The sequence below is a fragment of the Heteronotia binoei genome, chromosome 17 (genome assembly GCF_032191835.1).
Source record: "Heteronotia binoei isolate CCM8104 ecotype False Entrance Well chromosome 17, APGP_CSIRO_Hbin_v1, whole genome shotgun sequence".
NCBI classification, from domain to species: domain Eukaryota; kingdom Metazoa; phylum Chordata; class Lepidosauria; order Squamata; family Gekkonidae; genus Heteronotia; species Heteronotia binoei.
This window is the reverse complement of record NC_083239.1, coordinates 3,620,231-3,646,816: the sequence shown is the minus strand read 5'-3', so window position 1 is coordinate 3,646,816 and position 26,586 is coordinate 3,620,231. Positions and strand designations below refer to the sequence as shown.

Genomic DNA, 26,586 nt, shown 5'->3' with positions numbered 1-26,586 from the left:
CTGATACTATTTTATGTTCCTAGAAAAAAAACATACTGAGATGGAGTATTCTACACAAAATGGTCACCTCAGCTCCTCCCTCCCACAGATGCCATGCTTTCTTATGTTGGATGCTAAAAACAGAACTTGGCCAGTGGCAGGAAGGCTCCCTAGAGAGCTGGTAAACGGAACTCCTTGAAAAGTAAATGGGGGAAGGGGGAGAACATTTGCTAACATCCATGCTAACTCATTCCTTCAGAGTTCACATGGCCCTACAGGCCTTTTCAATCTATCCAGTATCATTTATTCAGTAATCGTCAATTCTGTACCTCTTAGACAAGCTTCCATTTAGGCAAACGTATCTATCAGCTCCTGAGCTTAAAGAAACAAACCTATTGCTATTGCTCTAAGGAAGGTTTCAAACACTGCGCACTCAGCTGTGGTGTAAATAAGCGTCACCTCACAAAGTCTCATTCATTTTACATGCCCTCAGAATCTTGCTCCTAGTCTCTATTTGAAATGATCCACTGGACTACAAGCAGGGCAAAAATGCTGAAGTGTCAGGAAGTATACCCATTCTCTTGCACGGGTATGCTTCCTGACATTTCAGCTTTTTTGCCCTGCTTATAGCCCAGTGGATCACTCCACCTATTTGTGCATGCAGAAAAAACCTTGAGATGCTAACTACTTTCATTAGCTCCATGTTTACACAATAGTCCTGTTGGATGCCCATTTTGCATCAGACCAGGGAACATGCTTCATAAGTAAAACTAGAAATAAGGCCCATCGAAGAGAAAAATACAGTGGGCTCTAGAAAGAGGCTCTGAGCAAGTGCCCCCCCCACCCTTGCTGTCTTCCCACCCACCCAAGTGAAGGCATTCACTCCCTACCACTCCTCAAAGGGAGTTGTTGTGATTCTGAGTGATCTCCAGCCCTCACCTGGAGATTGGCAACAATAGGTTCCCCAAGAGGAAATGGCTGGCTTGGGGGTGTAGTTTATGGCATTATACCTGTCTGAGGTCCCACCCCTCCTCAAACCCCACCCTCTCCAGGCTCCACCCCTTAAATCTCCAGGGATTTCTTAATCTGGAGATGACAACCCTATCTCCTTCCCTTTATTTGCCCCTCTGACTTCAGCTTTCCTTTGCCTCCCCCCTCCCTGCAGTCTCCACTTAGGGAAAGGGCAGTCTTTCTCCACAGTGGGGAGGGGGAACCAAAGCAGCTTACATGATTCTCCTCTCCCCCCCTTTAATCTGAAGAAGAAGAAGATGATGATGATATTGGATTTATATCCCACCTTCCACTCCAAAGAGTCTTCCTCCCCCACAACAGACACCCTGTGAGGTGGGTGGGGCTGGAGAGGGCTCTCACAGCAGCTGCCCTTTCAAGGACAACCTCTGCCAGAGCTATGGCTGACCCAAGGCCATGCTAGCAGGTGCAAGTGGAGGAGTGGGGAATCAAACCCGGTTCTCCCAGATAAGAGTCCGCACACTTAACCACTACACCAAACAACAACCCTGTGAGGCAGGTTAGGGTGACAGTCTGTGACTGGTCCAAAATCACCCAGTCCACTTCTAAAGCAAGGACCTGGGTCTGGCAGACCCCGCTCTGAAGCCCTAACTCCTATGCCCTCCTCAAACTCCACCACAGAATCTCCAGGAATTTCCCACCAATCTGGAACCGGCAGCCCTACTCAGGACTGGCCCCAATAAGTTCTCCCTATGAGGCCTTTAGTGATACCTTTCAGACAAACATTCCCTCTCTGATAACATTGTCGGTCTTAAGCACAAGACTTCAATTTATCTCTGTCTCTCACTTTCCCTCTCTATTTCTCTTTCTGTATCTGGGCTGCTGGTACAGGATGCCATTCCCCCACACACACACCCCTGTCTCTGTCTGTTTCCCTTCCAGAGGAGGATAGGGAGGAGTTCTCAGACAATCAAGGGAGTCCTCAGCCAATTGAGAGAAAGCCTTCCCTCTTCCTCCCTTCCTGAGCCAATGTGAGAAGGCTTTCTCTATGGCTCTTTCCCTCCTCCTCCGTCCCTCAGCCAGTTAAGGAAAGGCTTTCTCCCCCCCCCCCCCCCCCCCGCAAAGCAGAGCAACAGGTGGGTTTACCAAAGGGAGAGTAGGGAGAGCCATAAACTGCCAGAACCAAGGCTGGTTGCTTTTGAATGACAGAAGTAGCTTGGCTGGCTAGCAACAGCCACTCGGGTGGGAGAGAGGAGCGGAGTCAACCAATGAGTTCTCCCTATGAGGCCAAAATAGGACTTGAAAGGGCATTCCCCATCGTCTTTTACTGAGAGAACCAAACTTGGTTGCTTTCTACTGGGAAAAGCAAGGTTAGTTGGCTAGCAGCAGCCACTGCCTAGCAGTTTCTCCAGAGAGCCAATCCTCATCTGTCTGGGGCCAGCAGTGGGTGGGAGAGCCAGCCAATTCAATGCAAGAGCAGTTGATTGACAGTTTACAGGCCAATGGTTGATGCACCACAGTCCAACCCAATCAGGTTGCTCCATTTTGCCAAGACAAAATGGCTTTTATTATATTATAGAACCCCTTCCTCAGCACAGCAAGAAATTGATTCTACAAGACAACATTTTATTTGTAATGGCAACACTCCCCAAACACAAAATTCTAAAAAGGAAAAGCTCTTCTACATGTAATCTGATTAAACAAAACACTCAAAATGGAAAGATACCATGCCATGACTAAGAAATAAACGCTAAAAGCATCCGTCATCTTTTCTTGTAATAAGTGAGAGAAGAGCTAAATATTCTTGCAATCTTAAACTAGCAGAAATGTCTACACCACAAATTACTGCTCTCCACTGTGTTCCCAAGCGTTAAACTCTCCTTCCTCTGTCTTTGCATCCTTAGAGCTTTCACATCTCCACTGTAACTTCTGCCTTCACAATGAACTGAATAGCTCACACATGCAATCCTTCAAATGAAACAATAGCTAACCAGAGCCGATCCCTTAGGAAGTAAACAAAAAGTAACATGATAATTTGGAAAATTCTGAGTCAAACTAGACCTGAAAGGGAACAATGTTTCAGCAACTGAAAACACACCGGGAGGGACAATATCACCTGGTCCTTAATGCACCGCACAATGATAGGCACTCACAGTATTTTTTAACAGCCAATCTTAAAAATGGCATTAGTCCCCACAGGTCAGACCCATAAATTCTATAACATCTAGTTTGGCCCTTTTATTCCTGAAATTGGCTGATCAAGCCTTATTTGGGTGTCCATTACTGACACTTCCCAGAAGTATTGGTAAAGTTTTGCTTACCTTTGTGATGTGTGGCATGGGGTTAAATCCACAGAGATTGCATACCACAGTCTTACATTCTGTGCATTCCTGGCAATTGGAATGATCCTTAGGGCCCATGCGGAGTGCAGTTTTGCAGAGAGGACAAGCAGCTGCTGACTGTGAAGGTTCCTGAACACTTGACTTTGTTTCAGCAGCTGCTGACTGTGAAGGTTCCTGAACACTTGACTTTGTTTCAGCAGCTGCTGGCCGTGAAGGTTCCTGAACACTTGACTTTGTTTCAGCAGCTGCTGGCCGTGAAGGTTCCTGAACACTTGACTTTGTTTCAGCAGCTGCTGGCCGTGAAGGTTCCTGAACACTTGACTTTGTTTCAGCAGCTGCTGGCCGTGAAGGTTCCTGAACACTTGACTTTGTTTCAGCAGCTGCTGGCCGTGAAGGTTCCTGAACACTTGACTTTGTTTCAGCAGCTGCTGGCCGTGAAGGTTCCTGAACACCTGGCTTTGTTTTAGCAGTCTGGGGATTGGTGCCTTTGCCAGGCAAAGGCTTCTTTTCCCCTTCAGCTTCTTTGACAGTGGTGGTGCCTTCCACTTTGGGTTGCTGAGACGTTTCTGGCATAGAAGGCCTGACATTTCTTTTCACAGGATTTGCTTTGAGAGATGGCTGAGCCTGCTGGGCATCTTTCTGGGAAGCCGGCTGGGGTGGAGGAGGGAGCTGCTTTGATGGGGCCCCAGAGGAAGGGCCTGATGTCTGAGCCCCTGATTGCCCCCCTGCGGATATTAAATTGGAAGCCTGACTAAAAATGGAAGCCCCAAATCCAAAGAGCTTCCCAGATACAGTTTCTTGAGGCGTTACTGGATGTGGCTTTGGGACATCAGTAATACCTCCTACAGGAAGACTGAAGTGCTGAGAAGGCTCTGCCATCTTCTGTGGCTGCTGAGAAGGGATTTGTGGCTGAGATGGAGCAGGCTTTTGACCTGCAGAGGTCTGCTGCCCTTTGAGATCCTCCTGGGAACCTGGCTGATGGGTCACATGTGGTGACATTTTCTTAGGACCTTCTTTTATTTCCATTATTTCAGCTTGCATTTGAGTGTTAGCATCAAGACTAGGTCGAGGCTGAGAAGCACTTCTGAGGTCAGGATTCTGCGGAGACAATTGTGGTGAGGTTTTGAAATCTGCAGGGGCTGCATGTTGAAATGGCTTGGCAGTCTCTAATCTCTGGGGATTTGTCACTTTTGGCTGGGATGATGTTGCCTTTGGACCAGGGACATCTTGCTTGGTCTCTGAAGCTGCTAGCGTAGGCCCACCACCACCTGGGGGTTTGTGCGTTCTTGATTGCTTCTGTTTATCTTCCATCAATGGCAGTTTAGCCTGGCTGGATTTAGGTGGGGATTCCACAGGTTGAACTTTGGCCGCCAGAATTTTCATTTGAGTCGGTGGCTTTTGGGGTTCTGGTGGCTTAGTCTTCTGCGCCTGGGAAGGTGGTTTAGTTGCTGAGGGTGGAGCAGAAATCTTCTGTTTGGGTGAGGAGGGATGTGGTCCAGGGCCGTGAGCTGGAGAGAAGTCACCGCCTAACGCTCTTTGCATCTGGCAGTTCAAGCAGAGCCATTCTTTAATCTGAATGAACAACAACAGAAGCGTCATTAGCTAGAAATAATGAAATAATGTGTGCTGAAAATAACAAAATTACATGTTCTAAAAAGGAAATGGCCCACTATATCAAACTCACCTTTTGTTTCCAAGTATACATTAAAAAGTTGACTGCTACCTTTGGGAGTGGGGGGAAACATAACCAATACTGTTGTATTGTTTCACATTTATTAGATACTAGAGATGGGGACAAACCAGTATAACTGTGATTCCTTTCAGTTTATGATTCATTTGATTGCCCGATTCATCGGTTCATAGAATCAAAGAGTTGGAAGGGACCTCCAGGGTCATCTAGTCTAACCCCCTGCACTAAGAGGGAGTACTAAGATCGGGCTCGCAAAATCTGCTAGATATCCCCGGGCCAAAGGAGGCCCGTCTGAAATCCACCAGGGATCGGGCCTTCTCGGTAACGGCGCCTTACTGGTGGAACCAGCTGCCGGAAGAGGTAAGGGCCCTGCGGGACCTAGGGCAGTTCCGCAGGGCCTGCAAGACAGTCCTCTTCCGGCTGGCCTACAACAACTAACTGACACTGAGAAACTTTGGATGGAGCTAGAATGCATTTGATAGACCGCTGCTTTTTTATGTTTTACGTTTTACTAAATTATTGTTTTAACTGTTGTTATTTAACTTTTTTTAAGCCAAACCTATGTAAGTTTTATATGTTGTAAGCCGCCCTGAGCCACCTCGGTGGGAAGGGCGGGATATAAATCGAAATATAAATAAATAAATAAATAAATAAATAAATAAATAAAATAAGCAGGAAATTCACAAATAATCCACAGGATTAGCATTGCTGTCAGATGGCCATCTAACCTTTGTTTAAAAACCTCCAAGGCAGGACAACCCACTACCTCCCGAGGAGGTCTGTTCCACTGAGGAATCACTCTAACTCATGAAGCTCTTCCTGATGATTAGCTGAAAACTCTTTTTTGATTTCATTTCAACCCGTTGGTTCTGGTGCTACTTTCTGGGGCAAAAGAAAACAATTCCACACCATCCTCTATATGACAGCCTTTCAAGTACTTGAAGATGGTGATCATATCACCTCTCTGTTGTCTCCAGGCAAAAGATAACTAGCTCCTTCAGCCTTTCCTTCATTCCAGACCCTTCACCATCTTTGTTGCTCCCCTCTGGACATGTTCTAGCTTGTCTATATCCTTCTCAAACTGTGGCGCCCAAAACTGAACACTGAGATCTAACCAGAGCAGAGTAAAGCAATACCATGATCTTGACACTATACTTCTGTTGATATAGCCCAAAAACACATTTACTTTTTTAGCTACCACATCACACAGCTGACTCATGTTCAGTATATGGTCCAGTAAGATCCTAGATCTTTTTCACACATACTACTGCCAAGACAAGTCTCCCTGTCCTATAGGATTGCCAAGTCCAATTTAAGAAATATCTGGGGGTGGAGCAAGGAGACTTTGGGGGTGGAGCCAGGAGACATTAGGGGTGAAGCCAAGATCAAGGCTGTGACAAGCATAATTGAACTCCAAAGGGAGTTCTGGCCATCACATTGAAAAGGGATGGCACACCTTTTCAATGCCTTCCTTCCATAGGAAATAATGAAGGATAGGGGCACCTATTATTGGGGCTCATAGAATTGGACTCCCTAGTCCAATCGTTTTGAAACTTGGGAGGTATTTTGGGGAGAGGCACTAGATGCTGTACCGAAAATTTGGTGCATCTACCTCTCCAAGAGGATGAGGAACCATTCACAATGCACTCCTTGGGTGTGATCTGTCAACCAGTGACAGATCCACCTAACAGTAACAGGATCCAAACCACATTTTACCAACTTGTCAACAAGGATAGTATGTGGAACCTTATCAAAAGCCTTACTGAAATCAATATAAGCTATGTCTACAGCATTCCACTGATCCAGCAAGGAATTTCCCCTGATCCAGCAAGGTTCATGTCGATTTGTGTTTTTGTTTCAATTTCCCAAACTGGTTTGTGGTCCATTTGGTTCAGGAAGGAGTAGAACGGCCCCCAAATGGGCTAGAGGTGCAAACTTATGCCAAATTCTTCAGCGGACTCTTCTCTACCTGCTCTCTACTTTTCTCTACCTCCAAGTTTGGTGAGAATTAGATTCTGGGGGGCCAAGTTACAGCCCCCAAAAGCAGATGTCCAGTTGCAGCCACACCAGTTTGGGAACTACAATCACACCTGTATTGGTGCGCTGGACTTTAAGAAGTCCTACAAATGAAGAAAAACATTGTATATTGTAAAATGGACTGTAAAATAATTCCAGATTAATATGTGAAAAATACTGTGGTTTAAAATTTTTGTTTTCGATATATGTATTAGTTAAAGTTCTCACGGAGTGTTCTAAGTTATATACCTTATTCATACCCGTGAGCAATCTGGTTTCACACCCAGATGAGCATCAGCAGGCACTATCAATAATTACTAGGAATTTGCCCCCCCCCCATTAGAATCAGAATTGGAAGGGACCTCCAGGGTCATCTAGTCCAACCCCCTGCACAATGCAGGAAACCCACAAATACCTACCCCAAATTCACAGGATTTTCTTCACTGTCAGATGGCCATCTAGCCCTATGTTTAAAAATCTCCAAGGATAGCTCTAGGGTTGCCAGGACCTGTCACTGACCAGAGGCAGGAATAGGGTTGCCAGCTCCAGGTTGGGGTATTCCTGGAGACTTGGAGGTGGAGCCTGGGGAGGATACAGAACCTAGTGGTTTACAATGCTCCCAAAGTCCACCCTCCAAAGCATCCATTTTCTCCAGTAGAAATTGACTTTGTAATCTGGAGATATGCCATAATTCCAGGAAATACTTTCAAGTATCAGTTATTCCCCTTTCCATTTAGTGGGATTGGAAAAGAACACAATATCAAAGCAATATCTGCAGTACTGCATTTAGAACACCTGAGAGGAGGAATGTTCCCTCTAAGCTGTGGGGTCATGTGAGCAAAAATTCTACTTTGTGAGCTACTGGCATTGAAGTCATGAGCTCCTGCATAAATTAGTTTCATGTGGGGCCATTTTTCCTGAGCTAAGACAAAAATGTGTGAGCTGGAGACTAAAAACTGAACGAGCTCACACTAACTCAGCTTAGAGGAAACATTGCTCAGAAATATATTTAAATGTCATCTAGAACCAACATATTCATAATGCAATAAACGATATTGCTTCCTTTTCACAAAAAATACAATTCCTGTCAAACTATCTGATCTTTACCTGGAAAATCTCTCCCCCCAGTTGTTATAGCATTGGTTTGTTTGGTGTGTTTGTTGTGATAAAAAAAACCTGCTATATCTTAAGGGGGGGGGGAGGAGAGCAGGATAATTAACTCAGCTAAACAATGCTAGCAAATAAAACTAGGTTAGTTTTGACACCCATTTTCTCAACTGAAAATGACTTCTGTAATCATGAAATGAGTTGAAGAAGTATGCTTGCACACGAAAAATATACCTTGAATTAAACTTTGTTTGTCTTAAAGGTGCCACTGGGTTCAAAGTTTTAGCAAAGTTTTAAAAATTAAGACAAATTTCTTCCGAATGTTCCAGACACCCGGGCCAGCATATACCAAAGTTAAGCTGAATATGGGGCAGCCAAAGGCAATAAAAGCAGAGGAGGCAATAAATCAGATAAGACTGAATGAAAAATTAAACAGTCTCTACAAGAACACAAGGCTGGGACTGCACTTAGCCCAGCCCGGCTGAGCAGCACATAAAATGAAAACTTAAGCACTCTAAACCGATACCTTAAATCATTTAAAATCAAGCAATGTAGAAAGCACCTTAGTCGCAGAGCAAAACAGCGTCAGGAGACTACTCCTTGCCTGCACACACGCCCACTGACACTTCCTCTTCTGGAAGAGAGGCTTTTCTTCTTAAAGGCAAAGCAACCCCAAAAGTTCTCAATAAGTATTCTACTGCAAAGTTCTGCAGACGTTGCTGCTGACAGGTTGAGTGCAAGGCAGTTTATCAGTTCATGCATCATTCAAAATCTCATCAAGAACACCTCAAGCCTTTCTGTTCTGCAGTGGAGGCACAGGGCAGGTTTGTGTGACAAGGAAATGTTTCCTAGATCTCCAGTATGATCTCCCCTCTCTCTGTGCCTGGAAGGAATGTTTATTTACACACCAGCCACCGTTTGAGCAATGAGATCTACAAATAGGGTTGCCGTCCAATTCAAGAAATATCTGGGGGCTTTGGGGGTGGAGCCAGGAGACTTTGGGGGTGGAGCCAGGAGACTTTGGGGTGGAGCCAGGAGACATTGGGGTGGAGCCAAGATCAAGGCTGTGACAAGCATAATTGAACTCCAAAGAGAGTGTTGGCAATCACATTTAAAGGGACGGCACACCTTTTCAATGCCTTCCTTACATAGGAAAGAATGAAGGGTAGGGGCACCTTCTTTTGGGGCTCATAGAATTGGACCCTCTGGTCCAATCGTTTTGAAACTTGGGGGGGTATTTTGGGGAGAGGCACTAGATGCTATACTGAAAATTTGGTGCCTCTACTCCAAAAAACAGCTCCCCCAGAGCCCCAAATACTCGCAATTCTCCATGATTTTCTATGGGAATAAATCTCCATAGGGAATAACAGAGTTCCCAGCAAACATATCCCTCCCCTCCCCCCGCTTTCTGATGACCCTGAAGTGGGGGGGAGAGCCTCCAAACCAGGGGATCCCCTGCCCCCACCTGGGGATTGGCAACCCTATCTACAAATCGCACAGGCTCTACAAATCTTCCTTAATAACAGGACAGGACAGCCCCCACAGGTTTAGTCCTTGTTTTATATCGGAAATGGTAGGGTACCTATGAGTAGACCTTATTGCCCCTTCCTCCCCCTCCCCCACTGTATTTCTCTAGCAGTCCTTACAGTTATCCCCCTTCCCATCTCTTCCCCTGGTTAGTCTTTGCCCCCCCCCCGCCACATCTTTGATATACCTTCCCTCCTCTACGTTACTTTCTTTTTTTTCCTTACTTGTTCCTCCAGAGTTGCCACTAAAATTTTATTTTTCATTTCCCCGACTTTCCCTGAACAACATTTGTCACTTTCCCTGACCACCATTCAAATATAACCACAAATTAGAAAATGAATAGGTCGTGTTGCATTAATGCAAGGCTTAATGAAATGTTCCACTCCACAACTACACAAGACTGAACTGCAAAAATATTTGTCAAAGTAAGAGACTTAATATCAGCTTCTTTCAACATTAACTGCAGCAACATCCAGGGCTTTTTTTTGTAGAAAAACCCCCAGCATGAACTCATTAGCATATAAGACCACACCCCCTGATAGGAGTTTATTAGCATATAAGGCCACACCCACAACATCATTGGAAGTACGGTCATCCTGCCACGCCCACCTCATAGAGTTTCTGCTGATTGAGGCTGGAAGTTCTAGAGAGAGTAACAACACTACAGACACTTCAGCAGACAAACACCACATGTACCTTCGCTTTAAAGCAGTTTCCAACACAATTGTTAAAATTCTTGTCTCAAAGGGGGGGGGGTTGCTTCTTATTCTGTTTACCTTGTTTTTTGTCAAAACAAGTAAAATATTTTTTAAAAAAAAACAGTTTCCATACTTTACATTAGGGATGTCCAACGGTAGCTCTCCAGATGTTTTTTGCCTACAACTCCCATCAGCCCCAGCCATTGGCCATGCTAGCTGGGGCTGATGGGAGTTGCAGGCAAAAAAACATCTGGAGAGCTACCGTTGGCCACCCCTGCTTTATATTATATTAATTTTAAAAGTAACAGTAGCTGCCTCCCAGTATGACATGGATCAGCTGATTGTATAGATCAGCTGATGGTATAGCTCTCATGCCCCAGGAATTAAAGCACCCACCACTAGCTAATGGGAGATCAGCTAGAAACTGGCTTCCCTGCGGCACCTAGCCTATTCATGCAGAACAGGTATAAATAAGTCTCGAACAGTTAAATATCTAGATAAATCAGTTGCTTGATCTCAACTGGTAAAAAAAACCTGACTCTGACGTGTCACTAGTGCGTTCATGTATCTGTAATTGGTGTTCCCATGGGATACCTGCACACTGAATGTTGGAGATTTCCATTGGTGTTCCCATGGGATACCTGCACACTGAATGTTGGAGATTTCCATTGGTGTTCCCATGGGATACCTGCACACTGAATGTTGGAGATTTCCATTGGTGTTCCCATGGGATACCTGCACACTGAATGTTGGAGATTTCCATTGGTGTTCCCATGGGATACCTGCACACTGAATGTTGGAGATTTCCATCTCCAGGTAGCATACTTTGGGTGGTGCGGTGTGGCAGGATCAGTGCTCAGGAATTTGTTTCTGTATGGAAATCATTTGGACTGGGGATTATTTTATTTAAAGCACATTATAGCAGTACAGAATGAATGTCTACCCATGTACACTGCCGCCAACTGCCTTGAACTAAATTTTGATGTCAGAAATAAATTGAAAATAAATGTTTATCCTATCAAACCGATCCAAAGTTTTAAAAAAAAAACACAATATAGGCATGGCATTAGAGAAATGGCATAAAATACTGAAGGTCTAAAAAAAATCACAGAAGTTTTGTATTAAGTTGAAGCCAGGCAAAAGCAAGAAAATACGATTCTGGATAATCAGGGTCTCTCTGTGCCCCAGCTTTACATTTCTGACCACAAATTCATACCAGAGAGAAATTACTACCCAAGGAGTTATATAACCTGTATAAAATAGCGATCACTATAGGGCTCTTATTTTGGCATTTATGCCAACAGTCTTTTTTTAAATTTTTTTTTATTATTTTCAAGGTGCGTCATAATTAACTTATAATATAAAATATAGAAGTGAACATAGACATGTGTATAAATTAATAATAATAAAATATTAGAACATAAATGTCAGTACACAGTCTAGTATATGAAGCCAAGGTGCGAAAGTCCACATTTGTACATACATGTTAATACAATACAAACTCTAAATTTTTTTTTGGCATTTTACATTTTTTTGAAGCTTTCTCATTGACAAACTCAAAAAAGGCATACCATTTTTCTGTAAAATTCTCACCTGCCTTAGGGTTTTCACTGGTCGTTTTCGCACTCACCTCCAGCTGGCGCGACCCCCCTCTTCACCGCGCAGGATCTGCGCGGATTTCACACTAAATGCCGCGGAGCAGCCTTTTGCGCCGGAAACTCCCGGCGCAAAAGCCGCTCAAACGTAAACCTCCAAAAAGCAGTTTTTGGCGCAAAAGGCTTTTGCGATGGGAGTTTCCGGCGCAAAAGGCTGCTCCACGGCATTTAGTGCGAAATCCGCGCAGATCCTGCGCGGTGAAGAGGGGGGTCGCGCCGGCTGGAGGTGAGTGCGAAAACGACCACTGAGTAAGAGTTCAGAGGCTATCTTGTCCTGGATTACAATGTCCCACACCTTCTAGAACCAAAGAGTTAGGGAAGGAATTTTTACTAATTTCCAATGTTTTGCCAGTATGATTTTCCCTGCCAGGAGTAATATTGAGATTACTTCTGCTTTGAGAGGAGAGAAATTATTGTGTGGCCAAAAATGTAAGAGAATAGATTCTGGGGTGCTTGGGACCGATTCATTAACTATTTCATCTATCTTGTCTATTATTATCCTGACAGAGCAATTTCCTGACAGAGTGATTCCTCGGTGGAACAGGCTTCCTAGGGAGGTGGTGGGCTCTCCTTTCTTGGAGGTTTTTAAACAGAGGCTAGATGGCCATCTGACAGTAATGAAGATCCTGTGAATTTAAGGGAAGGTGTTTGTGAGTTTCCTGCATTGTGCAGGGAGTTGGACTAGATTACCCTGGAGGTCCCTTCCAACTCTATGGTTCTATGATTCTATTGCAGTCCAGAAAGCTTGGATTTTTGGGGGGGGCAAGACCACCAACAGTGCAGGAACATTCCTGTACCTCCACAACAAAGTAACAATACCAAAAATGTGTCAATAATAACAGTTATGACCTTAATGAACTTCTCCATAAGTTTTTGGAGTTAATGCTGCAAATCTAGAAATCACCATTTTTCTACTCTTAGAACCACTCTCAAGTTTGAAGAAAAATTATTTTAAAGTTATCCATTACTATGCCTTATCCATTACTGCTACATGCTTTGTCCTTAACTCATAGATGGAGATGTCCAATTATATATTAGTGGCACTTGCACTTTAAAAGTAAAAAAAAACAGTTGTTTCAGTCCATCTATATGCTTCTAACAGGATCATAACTAAGAGAAACTAATACGTTCAACATCAGTTTAGTTGAATTAAATATAACTGCATTATGTAAAGATAAGACCTAAAAGGAATCGCAGTGCTAATAAGAGGTGAGATTATTGTAGAAAATTAAAAAGAGAGAGGGTGGCAATTTTTATAGTGGTTTAATAAATTATTTGCAGACAGTTTTGAGTGTCAAATTTATAAGAACTAAATAAATTTTCCACCCAATTCTAAACACTTTTATTTGTAAAAGACAGAAAAAAAGGGGATTCCTGTACTCATTCAAATGATTTTATTCAAATAGGTTTTAACCCGCAAATGAAATGTAGTCATATTTGGAGAATTGGTATGTATGTTTTAAATTTAAAAAACAAATTATTTTTTTAAATCCATTGGTGTAACTCAGATATAGAGAATAAAGACTTTAAAAAATAATCATAATTTCATCACTAATTCATTTCTTGTGTAATTTCAAAGGAAACAGAAGTAGATATTTTTAGTAAATAGATAAGGTAGTACATAAATTTTGTAAGTGTGGAAGTATATACCTACATTTTTCAATTTTGGGAAGAAAAAGGAAGAGAACAATAGATAGAAAGAGAAGGATAGAAAAATAGAGAGAGACAGGAAAGCAAGCATAGAGAAAAGAGAAAATAAGAGAGAGAAAGAATAAGAGAGAAAGAAATAGAAAAAGAAAATTTAGATCTATCAAAATATTGTAAAAGATACAAATGATTTCCTAAAAACAGGATACTTCTACTTCAATAGGAAACATAAGTAAATAATTATGAGTGAGGTGGTATAGCAATGAATGTACCTTAATAAGATTTCACTATAATAATGAGTTAGTAATAGGAGATATTTGAATGGATGCTACTATCCCAATGCTTTAGTTCCAAACATTAACATGATGTTTGAATTTACCTAAATCATCAGTATTGTCCATTCCAGAAATTAGCAACAGAAAAACTTAAAAAAAGAATGTTAGTTTTCTTTACTTATGTCTTTTAAAAACTATGTGTCATTTCCAAAAAGTCCCTTATATAATCTTGTCTTATGCATTTAGGTCAAGTTAGAAATTTTTAACATCCCAGAACTGACTGTTAGGCAAAAAGTCTATTAACTGGAAAGACGAATAACCTCAAAAATTAACTGCTGTAAAGACCATAAACTTTGTTTTAAGATATAAGGCTACGCTTTCAGTTTAAAAGTCACTACGTCATCTGCCTTGTTAACGTTCTCTTAAATCAGCCCTCTGCTGGATCTTGGTCTTTCTGGGATGGAATAAGCTTCCACAGTTCTTCCTCCTCTTCCGGTGCGAGTTTCAAAGAGAGTGCATTCATTAAAGCTATTCCTGATTGCACGTCAAACGCTTTATGCAAGACACTGTTTTTGTAGATTAAAATATCTGAAGATGGGCTCCATCTAAAACGCAGATTGGCTGCATGTAGCTTATTTGTAAAGATCTTCAATAACTTTCTCTTTTCCAGCATTTCTGGAGACAGATCTATTAAAAATCAAAATATGCCTCCCATTGTTCGATAACTCATCTTCACGGCGAGCTTTTTGAAGAATCATGTCTCTAATCTTGGAGTTAGAAAATTGTACTAATATATCCCTGGGTTGATTACAATCTGCCAATGCTATAGGTCCCAGTCTTAGTGCCCTTACCATGTCGGGCACCATGTTGTCTTTGAGCACCAATTTCGTTTGTAGTCAATTAGATATAAAAGACAATAACTCTCCCTTATCTTCAGCCCCCTCTTCAAATCCACAAAATTTTAGGTTCAAGGCCCTCCATTTGTTCTCCAGAGCTGTTATTCTATTTTGAACCTTGTCTTCACGTTCATTAATTTGAGTAATTTCCCCTTTAAGTGCTAGTCAGAGCCAGTTTGGTGTAGTGGTTAAGTGTGCGGACTCTTATCTGGAAGAACCGGGTTGATTCCCCACTCCTCCACTTGCACCTGCTGGAATGGCCTGCGGTCAGCCATAGCTCTGGCAGAGGTTGTCCTTGAAAGGGCAGCTGCTGTGAGAGCTCTCTCCAGCCCCACCCACCTCACAGGGTGTCCGTTGTGGGGGAGGAAGGGAAAGGAGATTGTGAGCCGCTCTGAGACTTTTCGGAGTGGAGGGCGGGATATAAATCCATTATCTTCATCTACCTCACAGGGTTTCTGTTGTGGGGGAGAGGAAGGTAAAGGAGATTGTGAGCCACTCTGAGACTCTTCGGAGTGGAGGGCGGGATATAAATCCAATATCTTCATCTACCTCACAGGGTGTCTGTTGTGGGGGAGGAAGGGAAAGGAGATTGTGAGCCGCTCTGAGACTCTTCGGAGTGGAGGGCGGGATATAAATCCAATATCTTCATCTACCTCACAGGGTGTTTGTTGTGGGGGAGGAAGGTAAAGAAGATTATGAGCCGCTCTGAGACTCTTCGGAGTGGAGGGCGGGATATAAATCCAATATCTTCTTCTTCTTCTAGTCCCAGTTCTCCCGCCTTCTCTGCAATCTTTGCTGTAGTTGCAACGTCCTCCAATAGTTCTCTGATCTGGACATTTATGGGCCAGATATACTCTGATATCGACTCACTGAAATATTTATGTATATCTTGTCTGAGGAGATCAAGATCCTTGTGGCTAATCAGACCATCCTCTTCTTGCAGAGGGGTAGGAGAAGTAAGAAGCTGGGAACTTGTAGGGCTAGCCACCATTTTAGAAGTGACTGGGGAGCACGCATTAAGGCCACCAACCTTTGAAGATCCATCTTGGTTGAAAAATGAGGAAACCGAAACTTTCCCTCTTGCGGCTGTTTTCTGTTTCAAACAAGCAGATTTTCGCTTTGATTTTGATGACATTGGAGTTGGCGACGTTTAAAATCGGAGGTACCGTAAATAGGGAAGGAGGCTGTCGGAGCTCTTTCAGTTTGCGTTGCCATCTTCTGGTGACACTCCCCTCCACCACCAACAGTCTTTATAGGCACCTGGCACCAGGTTTCACACAACAGCACAAAAGTTAACTTGTAATAACCCACCACTTATTGTTTATGTAAAACAAGCTTTTGCACACAATTACATCAGCACTGACCTTAATATAAAACTTTCTGAAACTCACTTTTGGCACAAACTAATCACAGTGTGAAGTACAAAGCAGCATTTCTACTGCACTTAAGCCTGAGTGTTTAACTTTGCACAACCTAAGTTAACTTTCCATTTGAAAATAAACATAAACAGACAATAAAAACTTCTCAGAGGTAGGGTTGCCAATCCCCAGGTGGGGGCAGGGAATCCCCCGGTTTGGAGACCCTCCCCCCGCTTCAGTGTCATCAGAAAGCGGGGGGGGGGGGAGGGAAATGTCTGCTGGGAACTCTGTTATTCCCTAGGGAGATTTATCCCCATAGAAAATCATGGAGAATTGATCTGTGGGTATCTGGGGCTCTGGGGGGGGCTGCGTTTTGAGGTAGAGGTACCAAATTTTCAGTACAGCATCTAGTGCCTCTCCCCAAAATACTCCCCAAGTTTCAAAAAGATTGGACCAGGGGGTCCAATTCTATGAGCCCCAAAAGAAGGTGCCCCTATCCTTCATCATTTCCTATGGAAGGAAGGCATTGAAAAGGTGTGCCGTCCATTTAAATGTGATGGCCAGAACTCCCTTTGTAGCACAATCATTCCTTGTCACAGCTTTGATCTTGGCTCCACCCCTAATGTCTCCTGGCTCTGCCCCCAAAGTCTCCTGGCTCCACCCCCAACGTCCCCAGATATTTCTTAAATTGGACTTGGCAACCCTACTCAGAGGTGTCCAACTCATATGTTATGAGGGCCAGATCTGACATAATGATCATTTTGGTGGGCCAAGCCAGGCATGCCATGAAATGCAACATGAGGTACCAGAGATATAAAGGTGATTTCAGATGCTGAACGGCAATAGCAGATGAATTACAGTAGCAGGCTTGATTAAATGAGGTGTGATATGCAGCGAGGTGGTAGTGTTTGTATTTATAAGCTGCTGGGGGTGGGGAATCTGCTTAAGAAGAGTTTTGCAGGGACCCAAAACTAGGGTAGCCAACATCCAGGTGATAGCTAGAGATCTCCTGGGGTTACAACTGATCTCCAGGTGGCAGAGATCAGCTCACTTTGAGAAAATGGCCACTTTGGAAGGCCGACTGTACCCACTGAAGGTTCTCTCCTCCCCAAACCCTTTTCAGGCTCCATGCCCCAAAAATTTGTAAGTCAAGCCCCACTCACAAACTTCAGAGTTAACACACAAGAGTAAGGCTGTTTAATAGGCTAAATAATAAAAGCTAAACTCAGAAATTCCTTCACCCAGCAATCAGCCCAGGAACATGAATTCTGGACTGTAGCACAAAGGAAGAACAAACACAAACAGCATCTCAATGTTTTTACAAAGGAGTTTTCAGCTGCCTGAAACAAAACGTTGTTGGTCTTAATTTAATGGTGCCAAAGGAGGAGGGAAGGACCCAAAAGAAGGGGGAGGAGACAGCTGACAGTGGAAAGGGAAGTTTTTTTTTTTTAAATCTCCACTGGGAAATGAATCTCCTCAAGAGAAAAGGTGGGGGGGAGTGGAGAGAGAGCTAATGGAGGAAAGAGAAGTTCTTTTATCTCTCCAAGAAGAAGAAGAAGAATTGCAGATTTATACCCCGCCCTTCTCTCTGAATCAGAGACTCAGAGCGGCTTACAATCTCCTATATCTTCTCCCCCCACAACAGACACCCTGTGAGGTGGGTGGGGCTGAGAGGGCTCTCACAGCAACTGCCCTTTCAAGGACAACTCCTGAGATTGCTATGGCTGACCCAAGGCCATTCCAGCAGGTGCAAGTGGAGGAGTGGGGAATCAAACCCAGTTCTCCCAGATAAGAGTCCACACACTTAACCACTACACCAAACTGACTCTCAGGACTGAGACCCAGGCTGCAAATGCAGCAGCCACCCCAATCTCTTAAATGTGCTGAAAAATGACTGAGACTCTGAAGCTGCTCCTTCTCAAGCACTCACTGCCTTTTTCTCCTTCTCCCCTCCTTTGGGGGAGAAGATAACCAACAGAGATAAGGGAAGCTGTTTTTACCCATAGGACAGAGAAAGTAAGGCTGCTGATAGCAGCCTCCTCAGACATGAAGTGTCTTTAAAGGGGGTGGGAGGGGGAGGGAACGAAAGCTGTTTTCTGTTTCTAGGCTGCAAATGCAGCAGTCACCCCAGGAGAAGAATTGTTCATGCAAGCAAAATATGCCTGGCTGGAAAAAAAAACTTTGTCTCTGCTGTCATAGAGACAAAGTTGGGAGGGATGGTGGCTCAGTGGCAGAGCATCTGTTTGGGAAGCAGAAGGTCCCAGGTTCAATTCCTGGCATCTCCACTAAAAAAGGGTCCAGGCAAATAGGTGTGAAAAACCTCAGCTTGAGACCCTGGAGAGCCGCTGCCAGTCTGAGTAGACAATACTGACTTTGATGGACCAAAGGTCTGATTCAGTAGAAGGCAGCTTCATATGTTCATATGTTTGGGGAGGGATGGTGGCTCAGTGGCAGAGCATCTGCTTGGGAAGCAGAAGGTCCCAGGTTCAATCCCCGGCATCTCCAACCAAAAAGGGTCCAGGCAAATAGGTGTGAAAAAACCTCAGCTGGAGACCCTGGAGTGCCGCTGCCAGTCTGAGAAGACAATACTGACTTTGATGCACCCAGGGGGGGTCTGATTCAGTATAAGGCAGCTTCATATGTTCATATGTCAGATGACTGAGACTGTACTTTTTGCTCCCTATCAAGTGTGCGCTGTCTCTTTCCCTCCCTCTTCCTTTGGGGGAGGAGGCAGCCAACGAAGTTAATGGAAGGGACTGAGTGAGCCTGCCTGCAAATGTAGCACCCACTCCAGAGAAGTGTGTGCATGCACGAAAGCTTACCTGGAATAAAACTTTGTTGGGCTCTTAGATGCCTGGGCTGGGACAACTGGGACTTTGCTCTCTCTCAAACCCAGGTTTTCTACTTCTTAACATCCCCCTCCCTTCCTCCCCAAAAGAGGGGGGAGAACACAGCCAACAGCAGCAGCTCCGGAGACAGAAGCTAGAGAGAAGTAGTTGCTTGGGGGTGAACAGGAGCCCTCCATGGGGGGTGGGGTGGGGTGTCTTCTTTTCAGTTTAACCAAGATTGCCTCACCCAACCCCTGACAGCTGCCTGCTTTAGTCAGCCCAGCCCAGCAACGGCATCCTATTGCCCTTTGAGGGAAGCAAATCATGGCTGGGGAGGAAGAAACCACTGGCCACCACAACCCCGGGGGAAACAAACAAACCGTGACGCTGAGGAGAAAGTGGACGAGATTGCCTATGGCGCTGCATGCATCCTATAATGGAGGGCTTTTCTTTTCTTTTTTCTTTTTTGTTTGTAATAAATTTTTACATTTATTGGTTATAAATTCTTCGTACATTACATCGTATACATTACATCATGACAATTATATCCTAATTCAAAATCCAATTGACAAAAGAAACAACCCCCCCCAAAAAATTATTAAAAACAGAGAGCAAAGATGGTTTTTCATATATTCCTTACATTGCTGAATAAATTTATACCATCAATCCATCCATTATATTTACCCACTACTGATAATTTTTTCCAGATTTCAACCCATTACTAACATTGTATTCCTCATCTCTTACTCCTTTTTGTATCCAATCATATAATTTCACCCATTTTTCAGTGGCTATTTTTTTTGGTTTCCCATTGACCATTGCCGTATGTCTAATTCTGCGACTCGAAAAACTTCTTCTATTCATTCTCCCATATTTGGAGTTTTCTCCTGTCTCCAATATTTTGCATACAATAATCTAGCGGAAGTGACATGTATTACTAAATGAGCATTTTCCTTTGCCACATCTTTCTTAACTAAACTTAATAAAAAAGATTTCGGGCTTAAACTGAATTATCATTTTCAGCATTCCTTGAAAGAGTTCATGAACTTCAATCAAATTTTTTTTTGCCCTTTTACACGTCTACCACAGATGATAGAATGTTCCTATATTCTCACCATATTTCCAACACTTTGGCGATACTCCTGGATATATTTTAGCTAACCACACTGATGTGATGTGCCATCTGTGAAACATCTTAAATAGATTTTCTCTGTAATTCACCGATTTAGTTATCTTACAGTTGATCTGCCATAATTGTGCCCATTGTTCTAGATCTATATTTGGCCCCAGGTTTTGCGACCATTTTATGATTACTTCTTTAACGGTCTCATCCTCCAATTTCAATTGCATGAGATGGTTATAAAAAATTTTTATTAGTTTATCCTCTTTACTCATTAGTTTATCCTCTTTACTCATTAACAATTTATCAAAATCGAAGTTCTCTTTATTAAAACCAATTATTCTATCTTTATTAAATTTTTACTTGAAGAAGATAAGAAGATATTGGATTTATATCCCGCCCTCCACTCCGAAGAGTCTCAGAGCGGCTCACAATCTCCTTTACCTTCCTCCCCCACAGCAGACACCCTGTGAGGTAGAAGAAGATACTGGATTTATATCCCACCCTCCACTCCAAAGAGTCTCAGAGCGGCTCACAATCTCCTTTCCCTTCCTCCCCCACAACAGACACCCTGTGAGGTGGGTGGGGCTGGAGAGGGCTCTCACAGCAGCTGCCCTTTCAAGGACAACCTCTGCCAGGGCTATGGCTGACCCAAGGCCATGCCAGCAGGTGCAAGTGGAGGAGTGGGGAATCAAACCCGGTTCTCCCAGATAAGAGTCCGCACACTTAACCACTACACCAAACTTGATCTGCATTGTTAGCCACCAATCCATTTTTATACCTTGTTTTCCTAACTCTTCAACCGTTTTTAGAGTATCATCTTCATTTAATAATTCTTGGTATCTTAGGATCTTTGACGCTGAGAACAATTGTGGTTGGATAAAAGCTTCAGTAGGGGAAAGCCATCTTGGGGTCTTGCTATATATTTTATTATTTATTTTTTCCCAACAAACCAATAATGATTTATGTATCAGGTGATTGCTAACATATTTGTGTCCTTTAGTATTATACCACAGGGGTGGCCAACGGTAGCTCTCCAAATTTTTTTGCCTACAACTCCCATCAGCCCCAGCCAGCATGGCCAATGGCTGGGGCTGATGGGAGTTGTAGGGAAAAAACATCTGGAGAGCTACCATTGGCCACCCCTGTTATACCACATGCTTGCATGCCATCCTGCTTTAAGATCGTATCCCTCTATTGCTAAAATTATTTTGTTCAACGGAGGGCTTTTCTTGAGCTGGAACACCGGCCAGGCCAGCCAGAACACTAATGGGGCCAGCTTGAACTCAATTCCGGTGGGTTCTAGTTCAAAAAAAGCCCTGGCAACATCTGTTTTGCAATTGCACCAAAAATTACACCAAAATACAAACTTTAATTCAAGTAAACTCTGAATGCTAACAAGTAGGAATTTTCCGAAGCTGGGGAAGTTTCACTTTCACTGGAAGTTTCCAGAAAGTGTAACGAGCAGATCAGCAGCAAGAAAGGAGGTGGAGTTTCTGCAATCTAGAGACGCAAATAACCCTTTATGCATGGGGAAAGTCAGGAAAGGGGGTGAGAGAGCTGATACTCTGTAAACTCCAGAGCAAACCAAAACTCCAAAAGCAGGAACATGCAATCACATTTGCAAATTTTACTTTGCATGGTGCAGAGTAGAAAGTGCTAGTTGTCTGTGAAATCCAATAGCGGCAAAACTCATTTGCAATTAATTCTGTGCTAGGTTTAGCAGGAGACAAAACATCCATTCCAAACACAAGCATGACCCAAAAACATGCTTATCATAAGTTAAAGGCAGTACTAGCAGGTAGGAATGAAAACAGTTAGATGTTTAAAGTTTGTATATTGCTAAACGTTTAAACTAGCCTTGCTTTGCAAATGCTACAAGCAGACCTTGGAAATCATGCAAGGACAGAGCTCAGCAAACACATTAGGCGGGTTACTGGGGATGGAGCTGAGAAAAAGGTGGAGCTGGGAAAGGGCATCATTAAGTTTTACTTGTATTCTGCTACTTCTCTATTCCAGCTGCCACAAGAAAAGATCATGTTCTTGCAGCAGCAGGTCAAAAATCCACTGCTTGAATATATTTTAATCACAATTTCCCCGATTTACCAATTTTCCTGACCAATTTCTATTTCCCTGACTTTCCAGAAAGTGGCAACCCTATCCTCCCTCTCCAGTTTCACTCTTCCAATTCCATCTCGTCTTATAACTTTCAGTTTATTTCCCCCTCCCCCAGTATTGGTACCAACTGAGAATTCTAAGCAAAGTTGGAAAGTAAGATCTATGCTGTTTAAACTCTGAACAAATATATCTTTAGTTTACTTGTATGCATGTTTCAATGAATAATAATAAGAAGAAAACTGCAGATTTATACCGCACCCTTCTCTCTCAATCAGAGTGGCTTACAATCTCCTATATCTTCTCCCCCCACCACAAACACCCTGAGAGAACTCTCACAGCAGCTGCCCTTTCAAGGACAACTCCTGCAATAGCTGTGGCTGACCCAAGGCCATTCCAGCAGCTGTAAGTGGAGGAGTGGGGAATCAAACCTCGTTCTCCCAGATAAGAGTCTGCACACTTAACCACTACACCAAACTGGCTCTCCAAATATTGATATTTCCTTGTCTATTTCGGCTGATGGGCAATAATCAAACCGAGTAGGATAGGTTTATCGGCTTAGGGAAGAAACGAAGTATTGATAGGGCCTTTTATATTAAAAAAAAGTCCTTGATTTTATACTAAATTCAGAAGTTTATCATTTTAAATGGCATTTTCTTTTATAATTGCATTGCCCCCTACTGCCCATTACTTATGAACAAATGCCTAATTAAGGTTTCAGTATCAGTGTGGTGGTTGAGCTGGAATGGCCTGAAATCATTTCCGCCTACTCAAGAAAGATCCGGGTCCAGAAAAATGGCATCCTGAACCAGCCCCCCCCCTCCTCCCATCATGCTTGAGGGACAGCCACAAGAAGTCAAGCAAGTATTGGACTCTACACTAAAATTAAACTTCAGAACACCTGTGCACGGGCCTTTTCCATCGCGGCCCCATGCCTATGGAATCAGCTCCCGGAGGAGGTGCGGGCCCTGCGGAGCCTTGATCAGTTCCGCAGGGCCTGCAAGACCACCCTTTTCAAGCTCGCGTTCATGGACTGCTGATCTATGGTTGTTTAATAAAGGGACCCGCCAATATGGTTCTGTTTAAGGACCTTTGTTATTATGTAAACTGACAGAAATAGCGTCAGGAACATCATTGTTACTGTCAGATTAAGTTAGTTTAATTATGCATTGACTGGTTTTTAAATAATGTTAATTTAAAGTTTTATATCTATTGTATTGTGTGCCTATGAATGTTGTTAGCCGCCCTGAGCCTGCCCTGGTGGGGGAGGGCGGGATATAAATAAAATTTTACTATTATTATTATTATTATTATTATTATTATTATTATTATTATTATTATTATTATTATTATTATTATTATTATTATTATTATTATTTTAAAATGGGGTGCCCTACATTACCTGATTCAGTGGAAACACTTTTCAGAAGGTCATGATGAATGTGTCAGAGCATCTGACGTGAATGCCAGAAAATTAGTCAGAGAGTTTCATAAATCATAGAATCATAGAGTTGGAAGGTACCATATAGAGGATGGTGTTGAATTGTTTTCTGTGGCCCCAGAAGGTAGGACCAGAACCAACGGGTTGAAATTAAAATCAAAAGAGTTTCCGGCTCAACATTAGTAAGAACTTCCTGACAGTTAGAGAAGTTCCTCAGTGGAACAGGCTTCCTCAGGAGGTGGTGGGCTCTCCTTCCTTGGAAGTTTTTAAACAGAGGCTTGATGGCCATTTGACAGCAATGAGGATCCTGTGAATTTAGGGGGAGGTATTTGTGAGTTTTCTGCATTGTGCGGGGGGTTGGACTAGATGACTCTGGAGGTCCCTTCCAACTCTATGATTCTATATCCCCAAGGGTCATCTAGTCCAACGCCCTGCACAATGCATGAAATTCACAAATACCTCCCCCTAAGGATTATCACAGGATTATCATTGCTGTCAGATGGCCATCTAGCCTTTGATTAAAAACCTCTCGCGGAAGGAGAACCCACTACCTCCCATGGAAGTCTGTTCCACTGAGGAACCGCTCTCTGTCAGGAAGTTCTTCCTAAAGTTGAGCCAGAAAATCTTATGTGGCAACCGAAAACAATACCACACCATCCTCTATATGACAGTCCTTCAATACTTGAAGATGGGGATCATATCACCACTCAGCTTCCTCCTCTCCAGGCTAAACACACTCAGCTCTTTCAACCATAGGACTTGGACTTCAGACCCCTCACCATCTTCGTCGCCCTCCTCTGGGACCGTTTCAGCTTCTCTATATCCTTCTTAAAATGTGGTGCCCAAAATGGAACACAATACTCTGGGTGTAGTTTTACCAGAGCATAGTAAAGTGATACCATCACATCACATGATCTGGACACCATACTTCTGTTAATACAGCCCAAAATTGCATTTGCCTTTTTAGTCACGACATCACACTGTTGACTCATGTTCAGTGTATGATCCACTAAGACCCCTAGATCCTTTTCGCACATACTTGTCAAGCTCCGATGGTCCCAGTAACGATATCCTTTTTTATTTCAAATAGATTCATTTATTAAGACCTAGAGATGCTTACAGGACAGGCAACTAAAAGAATTGAAGAGCCAGAGCACATACAGAGATATATAATGGGGGTTCAGAGCGGTTACTATTTGGCGGGCACTTCTACCTTAAGGGTCAAATGTTACTATAATAAACAACAAAAGAGGAAAAACTACATATCAAAGAAATAAGGACGTTTGAAGATACTAGAGCATTTCTTCTCACACTAGTGAGACATAACAGTATTTCATGAGAATATAAACATCCCCTAGCCAGATGGCCCTGACTATTAAGTAGTAAATACCACCATTCAGCCTCTAAGGGAAAAATATATGCAGAAGCTTGACAATACTACTGCTAAGACAAGTCTCCCCCATCCTATAACTTTTTCCTACCTAAATGCAGAAATTTATATTTATCCCTGTTAAAATTCATTTTTATTGGTTTCAGACGTTTTCCAGCCTATCAAGATCATCCCGTATCCTGTTTCTGTCTTCTATTGTGTTTGTAACCCTTCCCCGTCCCCATCTAGTATCATCAGCAAATTTAATAAGCATTCCCTCTATGCCTTCATCATTTATAAAGATGTTAAACAAAACAAGCCACAGGACAGATCCTTGAGGCACTCCACTGGTCACTTTTCTTCAAGAGGATGAAGAACCATTCACAAGCACTCTTTGGGTGTGATCTGTCAACCAGTTACAAATCCATCTAACAGTAACAAAATCCAAACCACATTTTACCAACTTTTCAACAAGAATAGTATGTGGAACCTTATCAAAAGCCTTACTGAAATCAAGATAAACTATTCAGGGGTGGCCAACGGTAGCTCTCCAGATGTTTTTTTGCTGACAACTCCCATCAGCCCCAGTCATTGGCCATGCTGGCAGAGGCTGATGGGAGTTGTAGGCAAAAAACATCTGGAGAGCTACCGTTGGCCACTTCTGAACTATGTCTTCAGTATTTCCCTGATCCTGCAAAGTAGTAACTTTCTCAAAAAAAAAAAAAAGAGATAAGGTTTGTCTAACATGACTTTTTCTTGAAAAACCCATGTTGGTACCCTGTCAAACTGTGGGGGGGGGGCAGAATGTCAGGATCCATGTAATGTCTCCTGTCATGCATTCCTTCCTGAATGGTTTTACATGTAACTGTTATCATCTTGCTATGTAGTATGTTATGGAGATGGCTTGTAAAAGGTTATCTTGTCTCTCACAGTGGAGATGTTAGCGGCTGCCTGCAAATCCAGGGGCATGTGTGAGCTAGAGGCTGAAAACTGTGAGCCAATTCACACCAACTCAGCTGAGAGGGAACATTGAATGCAACCTTATTAACATGAAAAATGCATAATTTCTTGTCTATGGACAGGACCCTCAGCTTCAAAAAAAACCCTAGCTGATTTAACCCTCAGTAGAAATTTTGCTTTATATTTCAGCTCCTTCAGACTACAGGAAGTCATTGGTTCACACGGCTTCTTACACAGAACCTAGAATATCCCATTCAGCTTCCTAGTGGGGCCTATGTACTGCCCCCGAAAGGAACCTCTTAACCTGTAGGTTGTAAAAGCAAGGACTTTCTCTCTTTTTCCCCCTGATGAGTAAAATAGCCACCACCTGTCTTATCATCAGGAAATGCATCAGGAACTAAGGTCCTTCTCTAGACGAGTCTATTAAAAAGGTCACCACGTAACTCATTGTGCTGCCAGTGGATCTAATCTTTATCTGCATCCAAGACTGAAAGGACCCTCCCAAGTGTAACAATATGCACTATTGGCAGAGACTCTGTGGGAGGCTAACACAGTGGGACCACTTGAGTGGTACCAATGCTATCTAATTGTTGC

At 43.1% G+C, this 26,586-nt stretch overlaps 1 protein-coding gene across 1 annotated transcript in view; it reads right to left on the bottom strand.

Moving 5' to 3' along the window:
* PCLO (piccolo presynaptic cytomatrix protein) overlaps positions 1 to 26,586 on the bottom strand; it is a 346,649-nt gene that overhangs the window by 306,182 nt on the left and 13,881 nt on the right. Inside the window, exon 2 of the mRNA XM_060258536.1 lies at positions 3,270 to 4,862. Within this exon, the coding sequence (XP_060114519.1) occupies positions 3,270 to 4,862 (1,593 nt within the window). The remainder of the gene's footprint in view (positions 1 to 3,269; positions 4,863 to 26,586) is intronic.